The sequence below is a fragment of the Tyto alba genome, unplaced genomic scaffold (assembly GCF_018691265.1).
Source record: "Tyto alba isolate M040663 unplaced genomic scaffold, T.alba_DEE_v4.0 Super-Scaffold_41, whole genome shotgun sequence".
In the NCBI taxonomy this organism is placed as follows: domain Eukaryota; kingdom Metazoa; phylum Chordata; class Aves; order Strigiformes; family Tytonidae; genus Tyto; species Tyto alba.
Window position 1 is genome coordinate 23,116,331 of NW_024881317.1, and position 27,379 is coordinate 23,143,709.

Below are 27,379 nucleotides of genomic sequence, written 5' to 3' on the forward strand. Positions count from 1 at the left end.
TAGAATATATACAGAAATATATTTCTTTATATATATAATATATTTGTGTGTGTATATATATAAAGAAAAAATATACAAAAGAAATATATACATATATATGTGTAAGATGCAGGCAGGAGGTAAGGTAGCCGTCAGCGCTGGGCCCCCGGGGATCAGGGGGTCGGGGTGGTCCAGGCCCCCCAGCTGGCGCGTCCCCCGGCCCCCCCTCGGGCAAAGGGCCCCATTTTGGGGCAAAACAAGGGGGTTTCTGGAGCGGCATGAATGTACTTACTACTGGAAAGGAGAGGGGCTGCGTGCTGTTAATTATTATTGTTTTTAATGGAAATTTTTTTAAGTAATTTATAAGTCTGCTGCGTGTAAATTAAAAACAAAGTCTGTATTGTAAAAGGATATATTATCCTGTGTCAGCCGCGCTAGAAATTGTTTAAAAAAGGAGAAAAAAAAAAAAAAAAAAAAAAAAAAAAAGAGAAATAAAAGTGTAATTCTACAAAGGCGAAGAATTTCTGGTGCCCCGCAGCCGGGGGACGCTGCCGCTTGTCAACCCCCCCAAATTACTGCCAGGTTCGCAGGGGTTTGGGGGGGTGTTTTTATTTCTGCCATCAGACCGTGGTGTGTATAAAGTGCAAGTTGTGGCTTTTTCCTCAGACCTTCCCCATGGCTGTACAAAGCGGCTTGGCAACCCCCCCGACCCCCCGCTAATTAAAGAGCTGTAACGAGGAGCGCCTGGCGCTGGGTGCTGTGTTTGATGCTGGGGGGGGGGGGGGTAACGGGGGCTCCCTGGGGTCGTGAGGCCGTGCTTCCAGCTCACTGCTGTGCAGATCATTTCATTCAGATTATTTAATTCATTTTATTTATCTACAGATTACTTCTATTCAGATTATTTCTATTCAGATTCTTTTCAATCTATTTATATTCAGATTATCTATTTTCATTTTATTTATATTCAGATTATGTTCAGATTATTTCTATTAACTCAGATAATTTATATTTAGATAATTTATTTTCAATTTATTTCTATTCAGATTATTTTCATTTTATTTATATTCACATTATTTCTATTAATTTTATTTCATTCCGATTATATTCATTTTACTTATATTTATGCTATTTCTATTCGGATCATTTAATTTCAATTTACTTCTATTCAGATAATTTATTTTCAATTTATTTCGATTATTTATATTCAGATTATTTATCTTATTTGTTTATATTCAGATTATTAATATTCAGCTGCTGCCCCCCTGCTGCCCCCCCCCCCATCCAAGGATGGGGACCCCGAGTCAGCGCCGTGAGGAGGCTGGCTGCAAAAGCCCTCTTTATTTGGAGTATAAAACTGGGGGGCCGGAGGGTGGGGGGAGAGCGGGAGCCCCTCGGGACCCGGGGACAAGGGTCTGTCACTGCGCGTCCCCCGGGATCACGGAGCTGAAGTCATGGGGGGGGGGGGGGGGGCAGGGCCTGCGAGTGAGGGGCAGTGATTGCGGCTGCGGGGGGCCCCCAGCCCCAGGATGGCGTCACACCCCCCCCCCCCCCACCCCAGGCCAGTGTCACCCTTCCAGCCAATGTCACCCCCAGGCTGGCAGCATCACCCCTGGGCCAGTGTCAACCCCAGGGTGGCCAAAGCCCCTGTGGCCAGTGTCACCCCCCAGGCTGGTGTCACCCCTGGGTGGCAGTGGGTCCCCCACGGGTGCCGGGGCCCCTTGCCTGGGTCCGTGGGTTCCTCCACTGTTTGGGATTGAGGCACCCACCCCAATAAGGTGCGTCTGGCACTCGCGTGGGGACATCCCCCTGCCACCAGTGTCCCCAGTGAAGCTGGTCCCGTGTCCCAGCTGCCAGCAGCGTCCCATAGTCCCGGCCACCACCCTGGAGACGGGACCGTGGGCACCTTCACACCCTGCAGCATCCCGGGGCTAGGAGAGCTGGGGGGGGGGTGGGGGGGGTGGGGGGGTGACAAGGTGCCAATGCAAGGTGCCAAACAAGCCAGGTGACATCGGGGCAGGGGGGTTCAGTTCTTGAACATGTCGCACAGCAGCTTCTCCATGGGGGTGTTGCCGATGGTCCGGCGGAAGAAGAGCAGCTCCACGCGCTCGGAGGAGATGAAGCGCAGCGCCGGGAGGAGCAGCAGCAGCTTCCCAAACCTGGGGGGGGGGGGGGGCAGAGTGGTGGCCATGGCTGGGTGTCCCCACCCTGGTGTCACCCCCCATGGGGATGTGGGGACAGCGGTACCTGACGGGTTGCCCGGGGTAGTGAGAACGGTTGTGCTGGCCCAGCATCACTTGTGACTGATCCTGCAAGTTCTCCACCTGCTCGGGGTCCTTCAGGCCGCGGGTCTCTGCGGGGGACAAGGGTGGGTGACAGGGCGGGGTGGGGACACGGGGGTGGGCCAGGTGCTGGTGGGGCCCCCTCACCTGGTTTGAAGAGCACCACGGCCTTCATGCAGGCGAATTCGGTGGGGTCGACGGCCAACGCCTTGAAGCGGCCAAGGGTCTCCTGCAGCACCCGGACGTCCAGGGCGGCCGGCAGCAGCTTGCCGGGGGCTGGCTCGGGGACAGCCAGCAGCGGGCAGCTCTCCAGGGGCATGGACCACTGGATGGCACAGAGCAGGAAGAGCTCGCTCCACGCTTCCTCCAGCAGGATCACCTGAGGAGAGGCGGGGAAAGAGCCCCAAAACCCTCGTCGCCCCCGAAGCCACCTGCAGCCACCGGGGTTGGTTGGGCCGTTTAACATCACCTGGGGGTGGGGACCCCAAGACCCTGCAGTGAATGTTGTGGGGATGTTCCAGCCGTGCCCCTCCCACTGGTTGCCTTTGGGGTCCCTGTTGCCCTCTAAGGGGGTCCCCGATGCCCCATGGGTGTCCCCAACCCCACCTGGTCGCGGAAGGGCAGGTTGGAGAAGACGGGCAGGTTTTTGGCCCATTTCACGGCCATGAAGAGGAGACGCGCCGAGGTCTCGTAGACGTTTTCAGGGCTGGCCACCGGGTAGGGTGCCACCTGGTACTCGCCGGCCACCCGCTCTGGCTCGCTGCCCGTCACGTCCACCGTCTCATCGGCTGCAGGGACAGAAAGGGGACACTCGGTGGTTCACCCCACCGTGGGGACAGCCCCCCTGCCCATCTCCTCCCCACCAAGGGCCACTCACCGTCCTCGGGCTCCAGCTTGGCACAGGTCTCAGCCGTCATCAGGCTGGCCATGAAGCGATGGTTGGTGGGCGGCGTGGGCGCTCGGGGACCCGGGGTGACGGCGACGGTGGCACCGGGGCCACGGGGAGCTGGGCAGGGGGTGGGGGGAACCTCCCGGGTGGTGGCCACGTGTTCCGGGGCCAGCTCGGTGTCCAGCTCGATGCTGTCCAGCCGGACCTGGGCCGTGCTGCGGGGTTGGCGTTCGTTCTGCACGGCTGCGGGGACAAAGTGACATCAGCGCCGGCCACCCCGCTGTCACCTCCCACCACCCGTCACCGTGTGTGTCCCCCCCCCCCCGACCCCTCTCACCGTCCTTGTTCATGCCGGCTTGCAGGCACTTCTTGAGCCGGCAGGCCTGGCACTGGTTGCGGTGCGCCTTGTCCACTGGGCACAGCCCTGTCCCCGCCTGGCACCTATGGGGGAGAGGTGGCACCCGGCTGCAGCCCCTGGGGTGGCCCCTGTCCCCGATCCTGTCCCCAAGGGGTGTCCCACCCCCATGAGTGCCACGTCCTGGGGGTGCTTTGTTCCTTTTGGCTGTCTCGTCCCCCCCCTCAGCGGGTCCCCCACCCCGATGGGCACCCAGACCCCAGCGGGTGCCCTGTCCCAGTGAATACCCTGCCTCGATGGCTGTCCTGGCCCCATGAGGGTGCCCTGGACCCCCCCCAGGTCCCTGCCCCAGCGGGTGCCTTTCCCCTGGTCCCTGCCCTGCTGGGTTCAAGTCCCACTGGGTCCCTGCCCCACTCACTGCCCATGCCCTGGGGTCCCTGCCCTGCTGGGTGTCCATCCCGTGGGGTCCCCCTGTCTCCCTCTAGTCCCTGCCCTATTGGATGTCCATCTCCAAGATCCCTGTCCCGCTGGGTGTCTACTCCCCTGGGGTCCCTGTCCTGCTGGGTGCCTGTCCCCCGGTCCCTGTCCCACTGGGTGTCTTTTCCACCTGGTCCTTGCCCCTCTGGGTGCCCATCCCCTGGGTCCCTTGCCCACTGGACTCATGTCCCCCTGGTACCTCCACCATTGGGTGCCTGTCTCCCTCGTCCCTGTCCTGCTGTGTCCCTGTCCCACTGGGTGCCCATCCCCTGGGTCCTTGCCCTGCTGGGTGTCCATCCTGTGGGACCCCACACCACTAGGGGTACCTGTGCCCCTAGTCCCTGACCCTCTGGATGCCCATCCCCAAGGTCCCTGCCCCACTGACTCCCAGTCCCCCCACTCCCTGCACCACTGGGTGTCCATCCCCAAGGTCTCTGCCCTGCTGGCTGCCCGTCCCCCCAACTCCCTGCCCCCAGGCGACCTCCACCACCCCCCCATCCCCACCTGTAGATGAGCTTCCTGCGGACGCTGCGCTTGAAGAAGCCGCTGCAGCCGTTGCAGGCGTAGATGCCGTAGTGCTTCCCGCTGCTGGTGTCCCCGCACACCTTGCACAGCAGCACGGGGCTCAGCGCCTTGCCAGGGGCTGGGCTCAGCCCTGCAAGAGTGGGGTCATCACATTCAGGGTGACGCGGGACACCCCCAGTTCCCTCAACCCTCCTGCCAGTCCCCGATGCCCCCCAGCATCCTGGTGACGGGATGGCTCCCACCTCCACTGGTCCAGCCCAGGGACATGAGTGGGGACACCTCAGGGACTCCAGGGATCGCACATGGGGTTCAGCATCTCCCCATGCTTCAGCACCCAGAATGCGGCAGGCTGAGCTCTCACAGGACTTTAAAAAAAAAAAGGGGGGGAATGAAATGGTGTGCCTAGGGATGGGGACACCAGGCATCTAAGTGAAGGGACTCTGGGCATCCCAGCACAAAGCCACAACCAGCGACCTCAGGTGTCCTGTAGAAGGGCCATGGCTGGGGACACAGGGCATCCCAGCAAGGGGCCGTGGGCATCCCAGAGAAGGGTCACAGCAGGGCAGCGCAGAGACCCTGGAGAGGGGCCGGGGACCAAAGGCATCCAGGAGAGGGTTGGGGACTACAGCCATCCCAGTCCAGAGAAGGACCACGATGGGGACCCCCAGCATCTTGGAGAAGGATGATAGCTGAGGACCCCAAGCATCCCAGAGAAGGACCACGAGGGGGACCCCAGGTATCATGGATAAGGACCACAGTGGGGACCCTGGGCTTCCAGGAGAAGGACCATGATGGAGACCCCTAACATCCCAGGGAAGAACCAAGATAGGTATGTTGGGTGTCTCGGTGATGGACCACAACGGGGACCCCAGCCATTCTAGAGAAGGACTGTAATGGGGACCCTGGGCATCTTGAAGAAGGACCATGATAGGGACCCCCCAAGTGTCTTGGAGAAGGACCATGATGGGGACCAAAGGCATCCAGGAGAAGGCCATGTTGGGGACCTCGGACATCTTGGAGAACTGTGATGGGGACCCTGGGCATCTTGGAGAAAAACTACAGTGGGGGACCCCAGGCATCTTGGAGGTGGACCACGATGGGGACCCAGCGTATCCCAGAGAAGAACCGTAACGAGGACCCCCAAGCATCTTGGAGAATGACCGCAACGGGGACCCAGCCATCCCAGAGAAAGACCCCACCGGCGACCGCGGTCCCGCCGTGTCGCACCCACTCAAGCAGAACACCACTCTTACCCGTGGGGCTATCATCCAGCCCGGCGCTCACCACCGACCCCGCCGGTGACGCAGCCATCCCGTACCCGACGTTCCCAACCTCTCCCTCTCCCCTCCCTCCGGTTCCACCGCGGTGGGTGCCCCGGGGTCTGGTGAGGTGGTGGGTGCTCCGGCAGCTCTGCAGGCAGCGGGGCTCTTGCCTTACTCTCTTCAAGGCAGCTTAGTGGTGGGCGCTGTGTAAGCAGCCGCCTCTTTGTCACCCTCTTAATCTTTAGTGTCTGCGCAAGGCCGGGGGGGGGGGGGGGGGGGGGGGGGGGGGGGGGGGGGGGGGGGGGGGGGGCGCGGGGGGGGATGGGGGGGATCAATCAGCCACGCGATGAAGAATTAAAAAGGTGCTGAGCCCCAGCCCTGTAACCCTAAACCCCGTGACACCCAAGCCTCCCCCCGCCTCCGTGCGTGCCACTGCAGGCCGCTGTGGGGGGTGTCACCCTGCCACCGCCTGTAACACACACACACCCCCCCCAGCATTGCTGAGATTGTGGCAGGGGTGGGAGATGGGGCTTGGTGTAGGGACCCCCATATATATCCCCCCACCTTGGGACCCACTGGGTCCTATAAGCTCATAAACCCTATGCTAAGGCGGTTAGAGGGGAATAACGAAAAATGATAATTAAGGGGGGTAATTTCCCCGCCCCCAAGTAATTAATTACCAGCCCTGATGGCAAGGGGAGGGGAGATGCTCAGTGGGGCCTCTCCATGCTTCATGTTCCCGTCCCAGGGGGGACGTGGGGGCCCCTGGGGACGTTGGGCTGGGGCTGCTGACACCGCAGCGGGTGGGGGCCAGGTGGCCCCCGGGGTTACGCAACCGCCACTAAACCCTTGCCATGACAGGGCAGCACAATTTGGGATTTGAGGGCTTTAGCCACTAAACCCCCCTTGCCCGGCTCAGGGGGATGGTGGGTGGCCACCGTCACCCGGCCTGAGCTGTCCCCAGGGATGGGCCAGGCTGTGACAGGGGGTCCCCAGCCCCTTGTGTCCCTCCCCGGGGGAGGAGGGGGGTGGATGGCTCATCCTGCAGCCCCGGGGGGTGTTGCTGATGTCTGTGGCCCTGGCGGAGTTGTCCCCGCTGAGGGTTGGTGGTGGTGACACCAGTGGGATCTGGGGACAGGGGATCGCCCCTCCAGCATCTTGCCTGCTGCGTGGCTCCGTTCTGCCTGCCCGCAGCGCGGCTCCATCGCCCCTGCCCGCAGCATTGCACCACCCGCCCCCCGGGGACACCCCCCGTCTCCCCCAGGGTGCCCCATCCCACCCCACAGCCCCCCACCCCACAGCAGCCCCCCACCCTGACCCAGATCTCTGACAGCCACCATCTGCGGCAGCGGCCGTCCTCCTCCCTCAGCAGAATTATGACGCTGGGCTAATGCGGCAGGAGCAAGCTGTCACCTCGCCCTGGCCGTCCCTTGCCTGCAGCTTAGGTGCCTTCAGACCCTTCAGCAGAGCTTCACCCCTGGGGGAAACAACCCCTTTGGCGCCTGATCTGGGGGCGCTGGGAGCACCCGCACCCCAGGGTGCCAGCCCACCCGTGGGTGACACTGGGACCTGGGTGCCCGGTGCCGGGGGATGCTGGGGAGTGGCCAGCATGGCGATACACACCAAGTCGGCTAATTTGCCTGTCCCCTCCTCACCGTCGGGTAAAAACCAGCTCCAGAGCAGGGATTTGGGAGGGGGATTAGCTGGGCCAACCATCTGCTGCTGGCCAATCATCAGCATGCCCAGGAAAGACAGTAATTACAAAAATACGGTTTCCCGCCTTGTTTCTCCACTACGCCCACCTGGGAGCTGTCCCCAGGGTGGGGTCCGCATGGAGCAGCACCCCATCCCCTCCTGGTGCTGAGCACCCCGTGAGCACCCAACCCAGGCACCCAAGGGGACTCGCTCCGGCCCATTTTCGGGGCGCATCCCGAGCAGGCCCAATGCCGGGACTGCGGGCGGTGGGGCGGGGGTGAAGGAGCAAACGTTAAAGCCCGCGGTGGGGTCGTGACTCGGCTCGGTGACAGACGCCGGGGCAGATGCCACAGGATTACCAAGCCTAAAACCTTGGGATCTGCCCCCCTTCCCCTCCCCAGCAGGCAGAGAGCGTTTAATTACTAATTTACTAATTACCCAAAGATGCTGGTGACGGGCTTGAAACCTGTGGTCAGGAGCAGCCCCAAGGATCCAGCCGCCCTAATCCCACCAGCCGTGAGGAGCTGACAGATGCGTCCCGGCCGGGGGGCAGCTCAGTTGGGGACATCAGATGACCCAGGGAGACACTGCTGTCCTGGCAGGCGGGGTGGTGGGGAACGGGAGGGGACAGTGGGGACAAGGAGGGGATGGTGGGGACCAGGAAGGGAGATCAGGAGACAACAGATGATGGTGCAGTCAAGGAGCAGACGATGGGGACCAAGGAGAGATGGTGGGAACCAAGAGGGGACAACAAGGATAAGGAGGGGATGGTGGGTACCAGGAGGAGACAGCGGGGACCAAGTGGTGATGGTGGGGAGGTGGGGACCAAGAGGAGACAATGAGAATCAGGAGAAAACATTGGAGACCAGGAGAGGATGATAGAGACCAGGAGGAGTTGATGGGGACAAAGGGGAGATGATTTGGACCAGGTCGGGACAACAAGGATCGGGAGTGGGTAATGGGGACCAGGAGGAGATGGTGGAGACCAGGATGGAATGATTAGGAATGAGGAGATGATGGGAATGAGGACAGAATGACTGGGGACCAGGAGGGGATGAATGAGACCAATAGGAGATGGTAGGGACCAGGAAAAGACAACAAGGATCAGGGCGGGATGATGGGGACCAGGAGAAGGTGATGAGGACTGGGAGGGGATGATGAGGATTGGGACAGGACAATAGGAACCTGGATGTTTCTATGGTGACCAGGAGACAGTGATGCATGGTGAAGAGCAGGAGGTGACAGCAGGGACCAGGAGGGGATTATGGAATCAGGGCAAGATAACAGGGACCACAGGGGGATGATGGAGACCAGGAAGGTGTGAGGGGGAGCAGGAGCGGGCAGTGGGATGCAATAGGGGTGGGTGGGGATCATGAGGGGATAACGAGGACTGGGATGGGATGATGAGGACCAGGAGGGGAAGATGGATATCAGGAGAGGAGGATATGGACTGGGAAGGGACGATGGGTGTGGGGAGGGGACAAAGGTGACAAAGAGGGTCCAAGGGAACCTAGAGGGATGATGAGGACTAAGAGATGATGATGGAGCCCAGGAGCATCTGAGGAGGGCCAGGAAGGGATGGTGGAGACCAGGAGGGGACGCTAGGGACCAGAAGGGGGTGGTGAGATCTGGAGTGTACACGAGGGACCAGGAGAGGATGGTGGGGAGCAGGAGGAGACAAGAGCAACATGGCTGGGAAGGGTTAATGTGGCCGCCTCACCTTGAGCCGCCTCCAGGCCAGGCTCCGATTTCAGCTCCAATTAGCTCTTGCTTATTGGAGGCTCCGTGATAAATGATGCTGTGGAGGTTGCCTGATGACAGAGGGTGACAGCTCCCACATCACCCACCCCAAGCCCTGCCAAAGCCTTTGCTGACCCCCAGGTGCAAAGATTAAAGTTTAATGTAGCTCTGGAGCTGACCCCAGGCGTGCACCGCCCCGGGAACACGGGGCTGGGGACAGGCTGGTGGATGTCCCTTGGGCCACCTTCAGTGCAAGAGGCATTTTGGCACCAAGAGGTGTTCTGGCACCAGCCACCGGGCCGTTTTGTGATTGCTTTGGGGTCACCCAAAGGCTTCGCTGATGAAATGTCACACCAGGTTGGGTTTGTCCCCCTGGGACTGGCCCCGCGGAACGGGCTCAGTGCCACGGCGGGGCCGGTCGGTGTGGTCCGGGCACATTCCCAGGCACCAGAGGACGTGCAGGTGCCAAGATCCACCGCGGTGCTCGCTGGGGTGGGTTTAGATCCTGTCCCACAGCCACATTTGGAGAAGCAGCGGCTTGGGGACCCCAGTGGAGCGAGGGGACCTCAGAGACGTACCCAAGGTGAGGGAGCAGGGCAGACCACGAGCGCCAGGGCTTCCACGGTGCCCAAGGCTGCAGCTTGGCTTTCAACGGGGTAACGTGGCACCACAACAGTTTGGGGACACAGATAGGTCCCCAAGGTGGGGCTGGGCATGGCCCCGTGTCCCTAGCTCTCTGGACATCATGTTTTCTCCTTGCAGATGAACTTCCTCACCCAGGTAAAGGGGGAGCCGGCAGTAAGGGCACCTACACCCAGGCGGTCCCACCCTACTGCTGTGGCACCCAGTACCCACGGACCCCATGGCTGGGACCTGCCCGGTGCTGAGTCTAGGGGTGAAGGGTGGGAGGGGGGGTACTGGGAGGCTGCTGTGGTCTGGGGACGGATGCTAGCAAGGGTGGGTGCTGGCAAGGGTGGGTGCTGGCAAGGGTGGGTGCTGGTGGGGCTGGGTGCTACGGGAGGTGATTGCCAGCAGTGGTGGGTGCTCGCAGGGATTGATGCAAGCAGGGGATGGGTGCCAGCAGGAGATGGGTCCCACCAGGGGATGGGTGCCAGCAGGGCTGTGTGCCAGCCAGGTGGGTGCCAGCGGGGGGGGGGGGGGGGGGGTTAGCTGGTGTGGGTGCTGGCAGAGGCTGGCTCCCAGGCTCGCTCTGCCCCCTCTCCCCACAGGTGAGCAACCTGTTGCAGGCTCTGCGAGCCCCGGACGGGCCATTTCACCAGCCCCGGCGCTGGCTGGGCTCTTGGGTGCGGCAGGTTTGGGGGTGCCGGCACAGGGAGCCTGGCCGGTGGCTTGGGCAGGGGGATGGCAATAGCCCAGGCAAGGGCTGAGCCATGACACTGGCGCCCTGGGTGCCACCTGCCCAGTGCCACCAGCGCTGATGCCAGGCGTTTGTCCCTCCAGGTGAGCAGCTCCAGGCAGGTATGTGCTAGTGTCCCCCCTTCACCCCATACCACCCATCTCACCCCAGCCCCAACAGGGCTAAATCCAGCACACGCTGCCTGTTCCTCAGCACCATTGGGTGCTCAGCACCTAGAGAAGCCATCTCCTCCTTGGAGGGTTTCCCCATCCATGCAGACCCAGGCTGTGCCCAAGCCACCGGGCACGGGGGATGAGCCAGGGGCTCGGTGACGCTGCCGGTGTCCCCAGGGCACCGGTGGCCCTGAAATACGGACGGGTCCCCAGGCAGCGGCCGGGGCAGCGAGCACCGCGGCGTTCTTCCTCTGCGAGGGACTGCTGGGCCAGCACTTCGACGTGGTCCCCAATGGGGTGGCCGAGCCCCAGCCCGGCGATCTCTTCCTCTTCCCGCTGGCCTCAGGGGGCCCTGGCTGGTGGGGCGCCCATGCCGGCATCTACTGCGGTGGCGGGGAGATCATCCACCTGGAAGGTGAGTCCCAGGAGGCGGCTAAGGCGTGGGGGGAGTCCCCCACGGGAGGGACGTGGGGTACAGCATCCCCCTCCGCCCGGCAGGCAGCTCAGGGACGTCCCCAGCGGGGATCGTAGCCAAGCACGGCAAGAGCCACCTCCTGCGGACGCGGGGAGAGGCCAAGGTGCTGCGGAGGAAGGGAGGGCTGGATGCGGCCGCCCTGCAGCGCCGGATCCGGGCGGCCATGGACCAGGCGCTGGAGTACGACGCCGTCACCTGCAACTGCGTCCACTTCGCCCTCGGCCTGCTGGGGCTGGGGCAGATCGCCGGGGCCATGGTGGGTGCCCCCAGCAGAGCGGGTGCCGACACCCCACGGGACCCAGACAACTCCGGCCGAGAGGCACCACAGCCCAACTTCTCTGCCAGGTGTCCCCAGCGCTGCAGTGATGGAGGCGGCCACGTGCCCACGGGACGCCCAGGGCCGGAGCATCATTCCCAAGGGGGGAAGTGGTGTGACGGCGCCTTTGGCATCATCTTTGTGCAACAATAAATGGTTGTAAGGAGTGTCTATGCAAATTCTGTTTGACTTCTGCTCCTCTCACTTCCATTTGCCTTTTCCCAGAAGCTCCTTTCCCAAAAGTCACCTGTGAGCAATGTCCTGCTGCAGCTGCCCCCGCCCCCACCGGCCTCCCTCGCGTCTTATGGCTGCTTGAGAAAAGCAGAAGCCTCTCTTCTTGCCAGTAATTGATTTCAAGCATAAAATAAATATTCCCGGGGCTGCTGGGCTGATAATTGACCAAACAGCTGGAGCCGGTCCGGTTGCAGGCCCAACACCCGCGGAGTACCCCAGGGGTCACTGCTGGCTCCAGGCTGGGGCTGGCAGAGGGTCTCTCGAGGCGGGTGGCACATCGCGGCACGACTCGCACTTTTGGAGATGTCCTGCAGCTCCTCCGACTCCAGAGCTTTTCCAGGATCTACCGCAACACCTCCCCCCGGTCCCAGACCGCAACACTTCCACTGGAATTTGGAAATTAACCCCGGCTTAATGAAGCGGACAAACACATTTGGGGGTTTCCTGGACTCTGTACTGCTTTTTGGTTTTATTTTCAGCCTCGCTGCTCCTCCCACATTCGTCAGGAAGGATGTGGGGTCAGGGCTGGCCCTGGCAGGACCCATCCCAGCTCCATTTCCCACGGCCCGTGGTGGAGGTGCCTGCAGCCCGGCTCTGTCCCCGGCTCCGTCCCGGGGACATCACTGCTAACCAGCCTGGTAAGGACGCTCCCACCTTCGCACCCCTCTGCAGGCAGCTGCCCGCGCCGCCGTCACACCGGGCCGGGGGGGAAATCGGGGAACGGGGCCTGTCCCGGGGCGTCTCCCGCTCGGAGAAGCTGGGAAGGGCGGGTGACTTTTGCCCGAGCCAAGCCCTTGAGCCTGGCAGGAGCCAGCGCGGGCAGGGTGTGATGGCGGGGGGGGACCCTGCCCTCTGCGCACGGGCGGGACGGCACGAGCACCGCGCTGACACCACGGTTCTCTTCCTTGCTCCTTGCAGATGCTGAGCAGCTGTGTAAGTAGGAGCGTGGCGAGACCTCCGCCGGCAGCAGCGGGGGGCTGGGGGGCACTGGGGTGGATGGTGCAGGTTCTGCCGAATGCTCACCTTCCCTCCCCGGCACGGTTAGGACACACACTTTGAGACGCTCCACTTTCTGCTGTCCAAGAGCAGCCCCGAGCATGGGGTGATCTTCAGGGAGGTGTCGGAGAGCACGATGCAGCCCGGGGACATCGTGCTCTTCCCCTTGGACAGCAGCGCTGGCAGCTACATGGGTTTCAAACACGCAGCCGTGTGCTGCGGGGACGGAGAGGTCATACACTTCCAGAGTAAGTGCCCGACCCCCTGCTCGTGCTCGGGACGTGGCGGTGGCCGAAAGGCGGCCGGTGGCACGGTGCCTGGCCTGGGGCAACGGGCGGCTCTGGGTTTTCCAGGCACCAGCCTCAGGAAGAACAGAGGTTGGATCAGCAAGGAAGGCTTCCAAGGCATGAAGCAGAGGAAGGGGAAATGCGAGATTTACCGGGCAACAAACGAGATCGACCTCGATGACTTCAAAAGGAAAGTCAAGGAGGTGATGAACTGCGAAGCCAAATATGACTCGGGACGGATCAACTGCATCCACTTTGCCCTCTACCTCCTGGGCTTGGCGGATTTCTACAAGGAACTGGTGAGCACAGGGCGGGGGGTGACGGCCGCGGTGGGACGGCTCCTGCACCCACAGCCAGCCCCGCGTTTCCATCCTGACCCCGTTCCCCTGGGGCTGGCCCCTGGGGGGGGGGGGGACAGCGGTGGGGACAGCCAAGCCCCCCGCGCATGGACAGCTTTCTCTTGCAGGTCGAGATCCCAGCTGAAGACGGCCGTGGGGCCGTGAGTATCCCCAGCATCAGCCGTCCCCGGCAGGGCTGTGGGGTCCGAGGGAGGGCTGAGTCCCCCCCGGTAGGCCTGGAGCCCCCAAAGAGGGATGGGCTCAACTGGGAGGACTGTGGGGTCCTGGGAGGGCACAATCCCCAGGAGGGCTGCGGGTCCCGTGGGGCTGGAGTCCCCCAGAGGGCTGTGGGGTCCCAAGGAGGTCTGGTTGCCCCGCAGGGATGCGGTTCCCAAGAGGCTTGTGGGGTCCCCAAGAGGGTTGGTGTCTCTGGGACAGCCGGAGCGCCCAAACAAAGCTGGGGTGCCCGGGAGCCTGGCAGGGTCCCCAAAGAGGGCTAGGGTCTCCAATGGGGGCCGGGGTCCCCATCAGGCTTTGGGGTGCCCAGGAGGGCTGGGCTCCGACTGCCAGCGCTGCTGGGGGACCCAGAAGCACGGGGAGAGGAGGGCAGGGCGTTGCGTCAGGGACTCTCCCCCCCTTTTCCAGGCCACCCGCAGCCCACCCACCCCACCACTGCAGGCGAGGAGCTTCGTGGTCTGAGGGGTGGCGGCCGCTGCATCCCCCTGAGGACGAGCCCCCCGCGACCCACAGAGCAGCCTCAGGGTCACCCCCTGCGCCCCGACGCCTTCGCCCCTGGGAAGGACCTTTTCTGGGGAGAGCCGCGGCCTTTCCGCTTCCGCGGGCTCCATTGCCATGCACTGCTTTGCTGCTTGAGTAAAGATTTCTTGCAGAAATATGCCCGTTTTTCCTCACTGCCTCATTCCTGCCGGGAGGGGTGAGGGAGCTGCCTGACTGGCAACCGGCCGCTCGGGGCTGGCAAGCCACAAAGGAAAAGAAATCACTGAAATAACTGCCAATATCAGTGATTGCCTGCGAAGAAGAGGAAGAGGAACAACAGCAAGATCTGCAGGAAGGATAAAGAATAGGATAGAGTGCAATACATAATGAATCCGATGTATGTCATATATCTGACAACACGCATCGTGAGAGAGTTGCGGTGGGTTGACCTCGGCCTGACGCCAGGTACCCACCCAGCCGCTCTGCCATTCCCCTCCTCAGCTCCCCAGATACGGACAGGGAGGTCCCCCAGCAATTACTGTCACGGGCAAAACAGACTCGGCTCGGGGAAATTCATTTCATTTATTGCCAAACAGATCCGACTAGGATCACGAGGAATAAGGAGAAACCACCAAACCCCTTCTCCAAGCCCTCCCTCCTTCCCGGCCTCAACTTCACTCCCGATTGCTCCACCTCCTCCCCCGGAGCCACCGAGGTCAGTTCATCACACACTGTCTCTGCCGCTCTGTCCTGGGTTTCAGTGAGCGGTGGGCTTTTTTGGTAGAGGGGGAGGGGGTTGCACTGGTGGGCCCCTGTGAGAAGCTTCTGGAAGCTCCCCCAGCTCCAAGTCAGCTCCACCTCTGCACCGAGGCCGAGCCAAGCAGCTGCCTCTCTGCGATAACGGATGTAGGAAGGCACCTGGTGAGGAGGAGTGGGGCTTGGGAGGAGGAGTTGTGTGGCAGCTGCGTGAGCACCAAGGGCAGGGGAGGAACGGAGGTAGAAAGGAGGGGGGAGGTGTGCAGGAGCAGAGACCCCCCTGTACCCTGTGGTGCGACGGCGGGGCGGCCCCCCCTGCCACCCATGGACGTCTGTGAGGGAGCAGAGAGTGACTTATGGCCCGTGAGGGGCCTCATATGCCCAGTTAAGTTGTCTGTGCCCGAGCGGGGCCGGGATCCTGGGCGGAAGAAGCGGCCCCTGCCATTGGAGTTTGGATCTGGGAGGATTGCAGCATGCGGGGAGCAGCTCGGGAAGGGCTGCAGCCCCTGGGAGGGAATCCCGTCGGAGAAAGTTTGTGGAGGATTGCCTCCTGTGAGAGGGGGACCACGCTGCAGCAGGGGGAAGAAGTTCCAGAAGCTCACCCTACCAAAGATGGAAGTAGCGGCACCACTTACTGCACCCCCCATTCTTTGCCCCCTGCGCTCCTGGGGGAGGAGGTAGAGATATCGGGAGCAGAGCTGAGCCCGGGAAGAAGGGAGGGCTGGGGGGAAGGTCTTCTCAACATCTGGCAATGCTTCTCACTGTCCTGCTCAGTTAAGCGTTGTTGTTTGCCTCTGTAATAAATCTCTGCTCTTTTTTCTTCCCCTAACGAGTCTGCATTTTGCCCAAGACCATAAGGGGTGAGTTTCCCCTCCATGTCCTGTCTCAAATCCCAAGCGTAGCTCACTTTCTCCTTCTCAGGGCTGGATGGAAAGAAGGAGTGAGTGGCTGCGTGGTGCTCAGTTGCCCTCTGAGCTCAAACCACGACACGCTCCTTCCTGCTTCACGCTCTTGCCCTGCTCCAGCGTGGGGCCCCACCCACGGGAGACAGTCCTCCACCAACTTCTCCAGCGTGGGTCCCTTCCACGGGCTGCAGTTCTTCACCAAGTGCTGCAGCCAGCACGAGCTCCTCTCCGCAAGGTCACAGGCCCTCCTAGGAGTCCGGGCTGTCAGGTGGAAGTAGAGCTGCGCCACATCCGTTCCCACCTGCGGAGAGACACCCAGTCACCTCCCGGCGAGCATGGGAACTGCCTGGGAGATGGCTGTGTCCCCCATCACGTCCCGCTCAGCAGCACCTAGAGGAAGCCCATCCCTGGGGACGCCAAGCCCTGGGAGTCCCTCGAGCACCCCGGTGGCTCCTTGGCCAGCGGGGACATCACGAGCCCCGTCTGACGGGCACCACTGGTGGCCTCCGGGGCTGGACAGGGCTGGGGCAGGGGCCTCACCGCGGCGTTGCGGCTCTGCAGCAGGGGCTTGGTGTTGCGCAGGAGCAGGCGGTGGTCGGGGTCCATGACGTAGGGCTTGCGCTTGGCCAACGAGGCCGCCTCCGCCTTGGCGTCCTTGGCATCCTCCTCCTCAGAGCCGTAGAAAGCCTTCTCGGCGCTCTCCTCCAGCAAGGACTCCTGCCGACAGGTGGGACGCCTTGCAGCCCCCCAACAGCAGCCCCCCTTCGCCCCACCTCCCCGGGGGCTCGCTTCCAGGGCACCCTGAGGCTTCCAGGGCACCCCGAGTCTCCCGCACTCACATTCTGGTTGGGGCTGAGGAACTGGGTGCGTGCGTAGCGGGTCAGCATGTTGATGATGACCACCTGCCCCCACTCCTCCACATCGATGAGCAGGTTGCAGAGCTTGCGGTAGTTCTTGTGGATGAGGTCGATGCGCTCGGGGCAGACCTCCTCGAATGCCATCACCACGCTGCCGGCCACCAGCTGGGGAGAGGAAGCCCGGCCTGACTCACCAGGGTGGTGGCATCTCTGGGGAGATGCCGGCTTGGTGGAGATGGTGGCTGCGTCCCCGCGAGGATGCTGGATCGGTGGGCACAGCGGCACCCCGGTGAGGAGCCTGGGTTGGCAGGGATGGCTGTATCCCTACGAGGATGCCAGCCCAGCGGGGAGAGTGGCAACCCTGTGAGGGTGCCGGGTTGGTGGGGATGGTGGCTTCCTCGTGGAGATGCACATCGCGGCACGACTCGCACTTTTGGAGATGTCCTGCAGCTCCTCCGACTCCAGAGCTTTTCCAGGATCTCCCGCAACACCTCCCCCCAGTCCCAGACCGCAACACTTCCACTGGAATTGGCTTAATGAAGCGGACAAACACATTCGGGGGTTTCCTGGACTCTGTACTGCTTTTGGTTTTATTTTCAGCCTCGCTGCTCCTCCCACATTCGTCAGGAAGGATGTGGGGTCAGGGCTGGCCCTGGCAGGACCCATCCCAGCTCCATTTCCCACGGCCCGTGGTGGAGGTGCCTGCAGCCCGGCTCTGTCCCCGGCTCCGTCCCGGGGACATCACTGCTAACCAGCCTGGTAAGGACGCTCCCACCTTCGCACCCCTCTGCAGGCAGCTGCCCGCGCCGCCGTCACACCGGGCCGGGGGGGAAATCGGGGAACGGGGCCTGTCCCGGGGCGTCTCCCGCTCGGAGAAGCTGGGAAGGGCGGGTGACTTTTGCCCGAGCCAAGTCCTTGAGCCTGGCAGGAGCCAGCGCGGGCAGGGTGTGATGGCGGGGGGGGACCCTGCCCTCTGCGCACGGGCGGGACGGCACGAGCACCGCGCTGACACCACGGTTCTCTTCCTTGCTCCTTGCAGATGTCGAAGAGCTGCGTAAGTAGGGGCTTGGCGAGACCTCCGGTGCAGCCGGGGGGGCTGTGGGTATGACTGGGGGGCATGGGGGAAGTTCTGCCCCCTCCTTACCTTCCCTCTCCGGCACGGTTAGCAGAGACAGGGTGAGACGCTCCGCTTTCTGCTGTCCAAGAGAACCCCCGAGCATGGGGTGATCTTCAGGGAGGTGTCGGAGAGCACGATGCAGCCCGGGGACATCGTGCTCTTCCCCTTGGACAGCAGCGCTGGCGTCAGCGTTCTCTTCAAACACGCAGCCGTCTGCTGCGGGGACGGAGAGGTCATACACTTCCAGAGTAAGTGCCCGACGCCCTGCTCGTGCTCGGGACGTGGCGGTGGCCGAAAGGCGGCCGGTGGCACGGTGCCTGGCCTGGGGCAACGGGCGGCTCTGGGTTTTCCAGGCACGACTGGTTGGAAGAGCAGCGGTTGGATCAGCAAGGAAGGCTTCCAAGCCATGAAGCAGAGGAAGGGGAAGTGCGAGATTTACCGGGCAACAAAGAGGATCGACCTCGATGACTTCTATAGTAGAGTCAAGGAGGTGATGAACTGCGAAGCCAAATATCACTGGAGCACCAACAACTGCATCCACTTTGCCCTCTACCTCCTGGGCTTGGCGGATTTCTACAAGCAACTGGTGAGCACAGGGCGGGGGGTGACGGCCGCGGTGGGACGGCTGCTGCACCCACAGCCAGCCCCGCGTTTCCATCCTGACCCCGTTCCCCTGGGGCTGGCCCCTGGTGGGGGGGGGGACAGCGGTGGGGACAGCCAAGCCCCCCGCGCATGGACAGCTTTCTCTTGCAGGTCGAGATCCCAACTGGAGACGACCATGAAATGAGCCCGATTTCCCTCTCTGACTCCCTCTTGCGTGATGCCGCGTGAGCGCTGCCCGAGTCGCAACCAGCCGCTCGGCCTTGCAAGACGCAAGTCAAAATCAATGCATCTAAAATATCTGCCAAAACCAGTGGTTACTGGTGATGAATATCGCAATAATTATCAATTAAGATTTTAATAAAAATATGAATGCCACTATCAATATCATGCTTCATTTCAACAACATCTATAATATGAAGAAATCATATCATTTTCTACAGCACAACACGTGATATATCATATATGTCATATATCATACATCACAGCTAATATACTATATCCTAGATAACATTTAATGTAGAATACAGAATACAATATGACTGAATATAGAATGAAGAACAGAGAATGGAATTAATATTATCTGCAATGTAGTTATGTAGTAGAATGTAGTCTAACACGCAACATAACATAGAGCGTACAACGTAGGATATCGGATGCAGAATGGATTCTTGATTATGGATTAAGGAGTAGGTATAGCCTGGTATGTTAGAATATGGGTTCTATAATATCATGAAAATGATGTCAGCCGTAATATTGTATAATGCAATGTCATGTGTTACGTAACCTAATATATGGTACAGACCATATAGCCTGTAGCATATAACTTCTATAACGTATGCCAAGCAAGGTATGAAATAATAGCGTAATGTCACATAATATGAGACAATGTAATATAAAAAGCCTTGATATCGCATCATGTATTACAATGTAATATCATGTAAATCTCTATACCTGTAGCGGCCGGTATGATGTGTGATATACGAGCTATGTGACACAGACCACGCAATCACGTCTCAGGCACTGCTGCTACCGAAATCCTGACTTACACCCATTCTTCCACGGGCTGGCACCCAAACCTGGGCGGGGCGGGGGGTGCTGCAGGGCGGGGGACCCCTCCTGAGGGTGCCCCCCCCCAACTCCCGGGAGGGCTCGGGCCGCCTGGGCGATGCCCCCCGCAGCCGAGCGTCCCCGCAGGGTGGGGAGCGTGGGGAGCGTTAGGGCGGTCCCCGTCCCCGCATGACGCTGACATCAGTCCCGGCATCCCAACCGGCCGCATCCCGACCGCATCCCGCCGCCATGGCGGCCGGCCCGGCCTACGGGGAGGAGAAGGGGGGCTCCTCCAGCCTGGGGGAGCCCGAGTACGGCCACGACCCCGCCAGCGGCGGCATCTTCTCCTCCGACTACAAGAGGTGGGGACGGTGGGGGGGACAGGGGACAACGGCCGGGGGTGGCCGCCACCGCGGGCCTGGGCCGCCGTCCCGGCGGGGGCGTGGGACCTGACTGGGGGCTCGGCAGGGTCCCTGGGGAGGGGACGGGGACGGGGGGACAGGGGGACGCGGTCATGGTACCGCCGCTGCGGGTCACAACGACCGGGGAGGGACTCGGGGGAACACGGCGGGGTTTTGGAGACAGTGTGGCGGGGGGGGGGGGATGCGCAGGGACCACCGCTGCACCCCCCACCGTGCGCTGGGGGTGCCCCAGGCACGGTGTCCCTGCCCCGGGCTCTGCTGGCTCCTGTGGCTCTCGCCGGTGTCCCCGGGTGATGGCACCCCCCCAGCAAGGTCCCCAGCGGGGGGAAGCTGAGAAATGTCACCCCCGTGTGGGGCAGGCTGCTGGGGGTGGGGACAGGGACACAGATGAAGAGAGGGGTGTCCTGGAACTGCAAGAATGTCGGGTCCCTCTGTCCCTCCAGCCCTGTCCATTTTCCCCTCTCTGGATGGGCCCCCCCACCCCGAACTTGCTGGCTGTGTGCCCCAGTCTGGAAGCATCCCTCCGGCACTGACACGCTACCAGTGTCCCCCTGCCTGGCAGTGTCCCCCCAGCCCTGAACCCCAGACAGTGTCCCCATCACTTGCATTAGGCCCTGCCCCGGTGCCCGTGACCACAACATCCCGGGCAGGGTGTGTTATAAATTGAGACCACAATGGATCATAATCCAATTATAATTTTATTAATTATAGGAAGTAGAATATGAGCAAAGACAGCGCTGGACGGCAGGGGAGTCTGCGCTCCGCCAACTGCCGCACTGATCATTTCAAACAGTCCCTTTTTATACATTTTTACATTCATGGTTATCTTTGAGCAGTACCTCTTCTGCTTGCACAAGCGGTATCTGGTTTGTGTAAGCAATTGCGGTTATCTTCTCTCACACAAGCGGTGTCTGGCAGCTGTTTGCATAAGCGGTTTCTTGTCTTTTGCTGCCTAACCTTTACATTGAGCTTAACATAAATTTCAGTAAACAATACCCTAGTTCATAGTTTCTTACAGGGTGTGATGGTGGGGGGGGGACCCTGCCCTCCGCGCACGGGCAGGACGGCACGAGCAGCATGGGGCCGCTTCTGCCCCCTCCTCACCTCCCCTCCCTGGCACAGGCAGCAGATGCAGAGCAGAGACGCTCCACGTTCAGCTGCCCAAGGGCACCCCCAAGGATGCACCCTTGCCGTCCCTCTCGTGTGGCAATAAGCGGTTGCACGGAGTGCCTGGGCCAACCCTGTTTGATTTCTCCTCCTTTCACTTTCGTTTCCCTTTTCCCAGAAGCTCCTTTCCCAAAAGTCCCTGGCGAGTGACATTCCACCCTGCTGCAGCTCCCCCCCACCGCCTGACTCCCTCGCAGCGAGCTCATGATCTTTGCATCTTGTGGCTGCTTGAGAAAAGCAGAAGCCTCTCTTCTTGACAGCAATTGATTTCAAGCATAAAATAAATATTCCCAGGGCTGCTGGGCTGATAATTGACCAAACAGCTGGAGCCGGTCCGGTTGGAGGCCCGACACCCGCGGAGTACCCCAGGGGTCACTGCTGGCTCCAGGCTGGGGCTGGCAGAGGGTCTCTCGAGGCGGGTGGCACATCGCGGCACGACTCGCACTTTTGGAGATGTCCTGCAGCTCCTCCGACTCCAGAGCTTTTCCAGGATCTCCCGCAACACCTCCCCCCCGGTCCCAGACCGCAACACTTCCACTGGAATTTGGAAATTAACCCCGGCTTAATGAAGCGGACAAACACATTCGAGGGTTTCCTGGACTCTGTACTGCTTTTCGGTTTTATTTTCAGCCTCGCTGCTCCTCCCACATTCGTCAGGAAGGATGTGGGGTCAGGGCTGGCCCTGGCAGGACCCATCCCAGCTCCATTTCCCACGGCCCGTGGTGGAGGTGCCTGCAGCCCGGCTCTGTCCCCGGCTCCGTCCCGGGGACATCACTGCTAACCAGCCTGGTAAGGACGCTCCCACCTTCGCACCCCTCTGCAGGCAGCTGCCCACGCCGCCGTCACACCGGGCCGGGGGGGAAATCGGGGAACGGGGCCTGTCCCGGGGCGTCTCCCGCTCGGAGAAGCTGGGAAGGGCGGGTGACTTTTGCCCGAGCCAAGCCCTTGAGCCTGGCAGGAGCCAGCGCGGGCAGGGTGTGATGGCGGGGGGGGACCCTGCCCTCTGCGCACGGGCGGGACGGCACGAGCACCGCGCTGACACCACGGTTCTCTTCCTTGCTCCTTGCAGATGTTGAGCAGCTGTGTAAGTAGGAGCGTGGCGAGACCTCCGCCGGCAGCAGCGGGGAGCTGGGGGGCACTGGGGTGGATGGTGCAGGTTCTGCCGAATGCTCACCTTCCCTCCCCGGCACGGTTAGGACACACACTTTGAGACGCTCCACTTTCTGCTGTCCAAGAGCAGCCCCGAGCATGGGGTGATCTTCAGGGAGGTGTCGGAGAGCACGATGCAGCCCGGGGACATCGTGCTCTTCCCCTTGGACAGCAGCGCTGGCAGCTACATGGGTTTCAAACACGCAGCCGTCTGCTGCGGGGACGGAGAGGTCATACACTTCCAGAGTAAGTGCCCGACCCCCTGCTCGTGCTCGGGACGTGGCGGTGGCCGAAAGGCGGCCGGTGGCACGGTGCCTGGCCTGGGGCAACGGGCGGCTCTGGGTTTTCCAGGCACCAGCCTCAGGAAGAACAGAGGTTGGATCAGCAAGGAAGGCTTCCAAGGCATGAAGCAGAGGAAGGGGAAATGCGAGATTTACCGGGCAACAAACGAGATCGACCTCGATGACTTCAAAAGGAAAGTCAAGGAGGTGATGAACTGCGAAGCCAAATATGACTCGGGACGGATCAACTGCATCCACTTTGCCCTCTACCTCCTGGGCTTGGCGGATTTCTACAAGCAACTGGTGAGCACAGGGCGGGGGGTGACGGCCGCGGTGGGACGGCTCCTGCACCCACAGCCAGCCCCGCGTTTCCATCCTGACCCCGTTCCCCTGGGGCTGGCCCCTGGGGGGGGGGGGGGACAGCGGTGGGGACAGCCAAGCCCCCCCGCATGGACAGCTTTCTCTTGCAGGTCGAGATCCCAGCTGAAGACGGCCGTGGGGCCGTGAGTATCCCCAGCATCAGCCGTCCCCGGCAGGGCTGTGGGGTCCGAGGGAGGGCTGAGTCCCCCCCGGTAGGCCTGGAGCCCCCAAAGAGGGATGGGCTCAACTGGGAGGACTGTGGGGTCCTGGGAGGGCACAATCCCCAGGAGGGCTGCGGGTCCCGTGGGGCTGGAGTCCCCCAGAGGGCTGTGGGGTCCCAAGGAGGTCTGGTTGCCCCGCAGGGATGCGGTTCCCAAGAGGCTTGTGGGGTCCCCAAGACGGCTGGTGTCTCTGGGACAGCCGGAGCGCCCAAACAAAGCTGGGGTGCCCGGGAGCCTGGCAGGGTCCCCAAAGAGGGCTAGGGTCTCCAATGGGGGCCGGGGTCCCCGTCAGGCTTTGGGGTGCCCAGGAGGGCTGCGCTCCGACTGCCAGCGCTGCTGGGGGACCCAGAAGCACGGGGAGAGGAGGGCAGGGCAGTTGCGTCAGGGAACTGTCCCCCCCTTTTCCAGGCCACCCGCAGCCCACCCACCCCACCACTGCAGGCGAGGAGCTTCGTGGTCTGAGGGGTGGCGGCCGCTGCATCCCCCCTGAGGACGAGCCCCCCGCGACCCACAGAGCAGCCTCAGGGTCACCCCCTGCGCCCCGACGCCTTCGCCCCTGGGAAGGACCTTTTCTGGGGAGAGCCGCGGCCTTTCCGCTTCCGCGGGCTCCATTGCCATGCACTGCTTTGCTGCTTGAGTAAAGATTTCTTGCAGAAATATGCCCGTTTTTCCTCACTGCCTCATTCCTGCCGGGAGGGGTGAGGGAGCTGCCTGACTGGCAACCGGCCGCTCGGGGCTGGCAAGCCGCAAAGGAAAAGAAATCACTGAAATATCTGCCAATATCAGTGATTGCCTGCGAAGAAGAGGAAGAGGAACAACAGCAAGATCTGCAGGAAGGATAAAGAATAGAATAGAGTGCAATACATAATGAATCCGATGTATGTCATATATCTGACAACACGCATCGTGAGAGAGTTGCGGTGGGTTGACCTCGGCCTGACGCCAGGTACCCACCCAGCCGCTCTGCCATTCCCCTCCTCAGCTCCCCAGATACGGACAGGGAGGTCCCCCAGCAATTACTGTCACGGGCAAAACAGACTCGGCTCGGGGAAATTCATTTCATTTATTGCCAAACAGATCCGACTAGGATCACGAGGAATAAGGAGAAACCATCAAACCCCTTCTCCAAGCCCTCCCTCCTTCCCGGCCTCAACTTCACTCCCGACTTGCTCCACCTCCTCCCCCAGAGCCACCGAGGTCAGTTCATCACACACTGTCTCTGCCGCTCTGTCCTGGGTTTCAGTGAGCGGTGGGCTTTTTTGGTAGAGGGGGAGGGGGTTGCACTGGTGGGCCCCTGTGAGAAGCTTCTGGAAGCTCCCCCAGCTCCAAGTCAGCTCCACCTCTGCACCGAGGCCGAGCCAAGCAGCTGCCTCTCTGCGATAACGGATGTAGGAAGGCACCTGGTGAGGAGGAGTGGGGCTTGGGAGGAGGAGTTGTGTGGCAGCTGCGTGAGCACCAAGGGCAGGGGAGGAACGGAGGTAGAAAGGAGGGGGGAGGTGTGCCGGAGCAGAGACCCCCCTGTACCCTGTGGTGCGACGGCGGGGCGGCCCCCCCTGCCACCCATGGACAGTCTGTGAGGGAGCAGAGAGTGACTTATGGCCCGTGAGGGGCCTCATATGCCCAGTTAAGTTGTCTGTGCCCGAGCGGGGCCGGGATCCTGGGCGGAAGAAGCGGCCCCTGCCATTGGAGTTTGGATCTGGGAGGATTGCAGCATGCGGGGAGCAGCTCGGGAAGGGCTGCAGCCCCTGGGAGGGAATCCCGTCGGAGAAAGTTTGTGGAGGATTGCCTCCTGTGAGAGGGGGACCACGCTGCAGCAGGGGGAAGAAGTTCCAGAAGCTCACCCTACCAAAGATGGAAGTAGCGGCACCACTGACTGCACCCCCCATTCTTTGCCCCCTGCGCTCCTGGGGGAGGAGGTAGAGATATCGGGAGCAGAGCTGAGCCCGGGAAGAAGGGAGGGCTGGGGGGAAGGTCTTCTCAACATCTGGCAATGCTTCTCACTGTCCTGCTCAGTTAAGCGTTGTTGTTTGCCTCTGTAATAAATCTCTGCTCTTTTTTCTTCCCCTAACGAGGTCTGCATTTTGCCCAAGACCATAAGGGGTGAGTTTCCCCTCCATGTCCTGTCTCAAATCCCAAGCGTAGCTCACTTTCTCCTTCTCAGGGCTGGATGGAAAGAAGGAGTGAGTGGCTGCGTGGTGCTCAGTTGCCCTCTGAGCTCAAACCACGACACGCTCCTTCCTGCTTCACGCTCTTGTCCTGCTCCAGCGTGGGGTCCCACCCACGGGAGACAGTCCTCCACCAACTTTTCCAGCGTGGGTCCCTTCCACGGGCTGCAGTTCCTCACCAAGTGCTGCAGCCAGCACGAGCTCCTCTCCGCAAGGTCACAGGCCCTCCTAGGAGTCCGGGCTGTCAGGTGGAAGTAGAGCTGCGCCACATCCGTTCCCACCTGCGGAGAGACACCCAGTCACCTCCCGGCGAGCATGGGAACTGCCTGGGAGATGGCTGTGTCCCCCATCGCAGTCCCGCTCAGCAGCACCTAGAGGAAGCCCATCCCTGGGGACGCCAAGCCCTGGGAGTCCCTCGAGCACCCCGGTGGCTCCTTGGCCAGCGGGGACATCACGAGCCCCGTCTGACGGGCACCACTGGTGGCCTCCGGGGCTGGACAGGGCTGGGGCAGGGGCCTCACCGCGGCGTTGCGGCTCTGCAGCAGGGGCTTGGTGTTGCGCAGGAGCAGGCGGTGGTCGGGGTCCATGACGTAGGGCTTGCGCTTGGCCAACGAGGCCGCCTCCGCCTTGGCGTCCTTGGCATCCTCCTCCTCAGAGCCGTAGAAAGCCTTCTCGGCGCTCTCCTCCAGCAAGGACTCCTGCCGACAGGTGGGACGCCTTGCAGCCCCCCAACAGCAGCCCCCCTTCGCCCCACCTCCCCGGGGGCTCGCTTCCAGGGCACCCTGAGGCTTCCAGGGCACCCCGAGTCTCCCGCACTCACATTCTGGTTGGGGCTGAGGAACTGGGTGCGTGCGTAGCGGGTCAGCATGTTGATGATGACCACCTGCCCCCACTCCTCCACATCGATGAGCAGGTTGCAGAGCTTGCGGTAGTTCTTGTGGATGAGGTCGATGCGCTCCGGGGCAGACCTCCTCGAATGCCATCACCACGCTGCCGGCCACCAGCTGGGGAGAGGAAGCCCGGCCTGACTCACCAGGGTGGTGGCATCTCTGGGGAGATGCCGGCTTGGTGGAGATGGTGGCTGCGTCCCCGCGAGGATGCTGGATCGGTGGGCACAGCGGCACCCCGGTGAGGAGCCTGGGTTGGCAGGGATGGCTGTATCCCTACGAGGATGCCAGCCCAGCGGGGAGAGTGGCAACCCTGTGAGGGTGCCGGGTTGGTGGGGATGGTGGCTTCCTCGTGGAGATGCACATCGCGGCACGACTCGCACTTTTGGAGATGTCCTGCAGCTCCTCCGACTCCAGAGCTTTTCCAGGATCTCCCGCAACACCTCCCCCCGGTCCCAGACCGCAACACTTCCACTGGAATTTGGAAATTAACCCCGGCTTAATGAAGCGGACAAACACATTCGGGGGTTTCCTGGACTCTGTACTGCTTTTCGGTTTTATTTTCAGCCTCGCTGCTCCTCCCACATTCGTCAGGAAGGATGTGGGGTCAGGGCTGGCCCTGGCAGGACCCATCCCAGCTCCATTTCCCACGGCCCGTGGTGGAGGTGCCTGCAGCCCGGCTCTGTCCCCGGCTCCGTCCCTGGGGACATCACTGCTAACCAGCCTGGTAAGGACGCTCCCACCTTCGCACCCCTCTGCAGGCAGCTGCCCGCGCCGCCGTCACACCGGGCCGGGGGGGAAATCGGGGAACGGGGCCTGTCCCAGGGCGTCTCCCGCTCGGAGAAGCTGGGAAGGGCGGGTGACTTTTGCCCGAGCCAAGCCCTTGAGCCTGGCAGGAGCCAGCGCGGGCAGGGTGTGATGGCGGGGGGGGACCCTGCCCTCTGCGCACGGGCGGGACGGCACGAGCACCGCGCTGACACCACGGTTCTCTTCCTTGCTCCTTGCAGATGTCGAAGAGCTGCGTAAGTAGGGGCTTGGCGAGACCTCCGGTGCAGCCGGGGGGGCTGTGGGTATGACTGGGGGGCATGGGGGAAGTTCTGCCCCCTCCTTACCTTCCCTCTCCGGCACGGTTAGCAGAGACAGGGTGAGACGCTCCGCTTTCTGCTGTCCAAGAGAACCCCCAAGCATGGGGTGATCTTCAGGGAGGTGTCGGAGAGCACGATGCAGCCCGGGGACATCGTGCTCTTCCCCTTGGACAGCAGCGCTGGCGTCAGCGTTCTCTTCAAACACGCAGCCGTCTGCTGCGGGGACGGAGAGGTCATACACTTCCAGGAGTAAGTGCCCGACC

At 61.8% G+C, this 27,379-nt stretch overlaps 4 protein-coding genes and 3 long non-coding RNA genes across 12 annotated transcripts; 4 read left to right on the plus strand and 3 right to left on the minus strand.

The window, feature by feature from the left end:
• Nucleotides 1-1,301: 1,301 nt before the first annotated feature.
• On the minus strand, nt 1,302-5,999 carry NR2E3 (nuclear receptor subfamily 2 group E member 3). 2 transcript variants are annotated; one of them, XM_032990292.2, is made up of 8 exons: nt 5,758-5,999; nt 4,484-4,634; nt 3,485-3,588; nt 3,136-3,390; nt 2,865-3,046; nt 2,406-2,583; nt 2,224-2,329; nt 1,302-2,135 (listed from the first exon to the last, which is right to left on the minus strand). In XM_032990292.2, the coding sequence occupies exons 1-8, from the start codon at nt 5,813-5,815 to the stop codon at nt 2,003-2,005; spliced, it is 1,167 nt and encodes a 388-aa protein (XP_032846183.1). In that variant the 5' UTR covers nt 5,816-5,999; the 3' UTR covers nt 1,302-2,002. The 2 variants fall into 2 exon arrangements, with proteins under 2 accessions (XP_032846183.1, XP_032846182.1); XM_032990291.2 differs by having other exon boundaries at nt 2,406-2,637; nt 5,758-5,998.
• Nucleotides 6,000-9,636: 3,637 nt separating this feature from the next.
• LOC116961023 lies at nt 9,637-11,693 on the plus strand. 5 transcript variants are annotated; one of them, XM_032990294.2, is made up of 6 exons: nt 9,637-9,784; nt 9,964-9,981; nt 10,431-10,505; nt 10,663-10,680; nt 10,945-11,146; nt 11,230-11,693. In XM_032990294.2, exons 2-6 carry the CDS (start codon nt 9,964-9,966, stop codon nt 11,673-11,675), a joined length of 759 nt encoding a protein of 252 aa, XP_032846185.1. In that variant the 5' UTR covers nt 9,637-9,784; the 3' UTR covers nt 11,676-11,693. The 5 variants fall into 5 exon arrangements, with proteins under 5 accessions (XP_032846185.1, XP_032846186.1, XP_032846187.1 ...); XM_032990295.2 differs by lacking the exon at nt 10,431-10,505 and having other exon boundaries at nt 9,638-9,784; XM_042803935.1 differs by lacking the exons at nt 9,637-9,784; nt 9,964-9,981 and having other exon boundaries at nt 10,135-10,505; nt 11,230-11,462; nt 11,552-11,693.
• A 689-nt stretch (nt 11,694-12,382) lies between these two features.
• LOC122154561 lies at nt 12,383-12,958 on the plus strand. Its single transcript, XR_006166597.1, has 3 exons — nt 12,383-12,394; nt 12,675-12,689; nt 12,802-12,958. It is a non-coding gene; the product is annotated as an uncharacterized LOC122154561 (long non-coding RNA).
• A 367-nt stretch (nt 12,959-13,325) lies between these two features.
• On the plus strand, nt 13,326-14,272 carry LOC122154559. The gene is made up of 3 exons (XR_006166595.1): nt 13,326-13,338; nt 13,506-13,538; nt 14,023-14,272. It is a non-coding gene; the product is annotated as an uncharacterized LOC122154559 (long non-coding RNA).
• An 831-nt stretch (nt 14,273-15,103) lies between these two features.
• LOC122154558 (AP-3 complex subunit beta-2-like) lies at nt 15,104-26,726 on the minus strand. The gene is made up of 3 exons (XM_042803938.1): nt 26,475-26,726; nt 16,595-17,103; nt 15,104-16,472 (listed from the first exon to the last, which is right to left on the minus strand). Exons 2-3 carry the CDS (start codon nt 16,754-16,756, stop codon nt 16,146-16,148), a joined length of 489 nt encoding a protein of 162 aa, XP_042659872.1. The 5' UTR covers nt 16,757-17,103; nt 26,475-26,726; the 3' UTR covers nt 15,104-16,145.
• On the minus strand, nt 25,516-26,191 carry LOC122154576 (AP-3 complex subunit beta-2-like). Its single transcript, XM_042804310.1, has 3 exons — nt 26,178-26,191; nt 25,965-26,112; nt 25,516-25,842 (listed from the first exon to the last, which is right to left on the minus strand). Exons 1-3 carry the CDS (start codon nt 26,189-26,191, stop codon nt 25,516-25,518), a joined length of 489 nt encoding a protein of 162 aa, XP_042660244.1.
• LOC122154560 lies at nt 26,725-27,358 on the plus strand. The gene is made up of 3 exons (XR_006166596.1): nt 26,725-26,758; nt 27,039-27,053; nt 27,166-27,358. It is a non-coding gene; the product is annotated as an uncharacterized LOC122154560 (long non-coding RNA).
• Nucleotides 27,359-27,379: the final 21 nt, after the last annotated feature.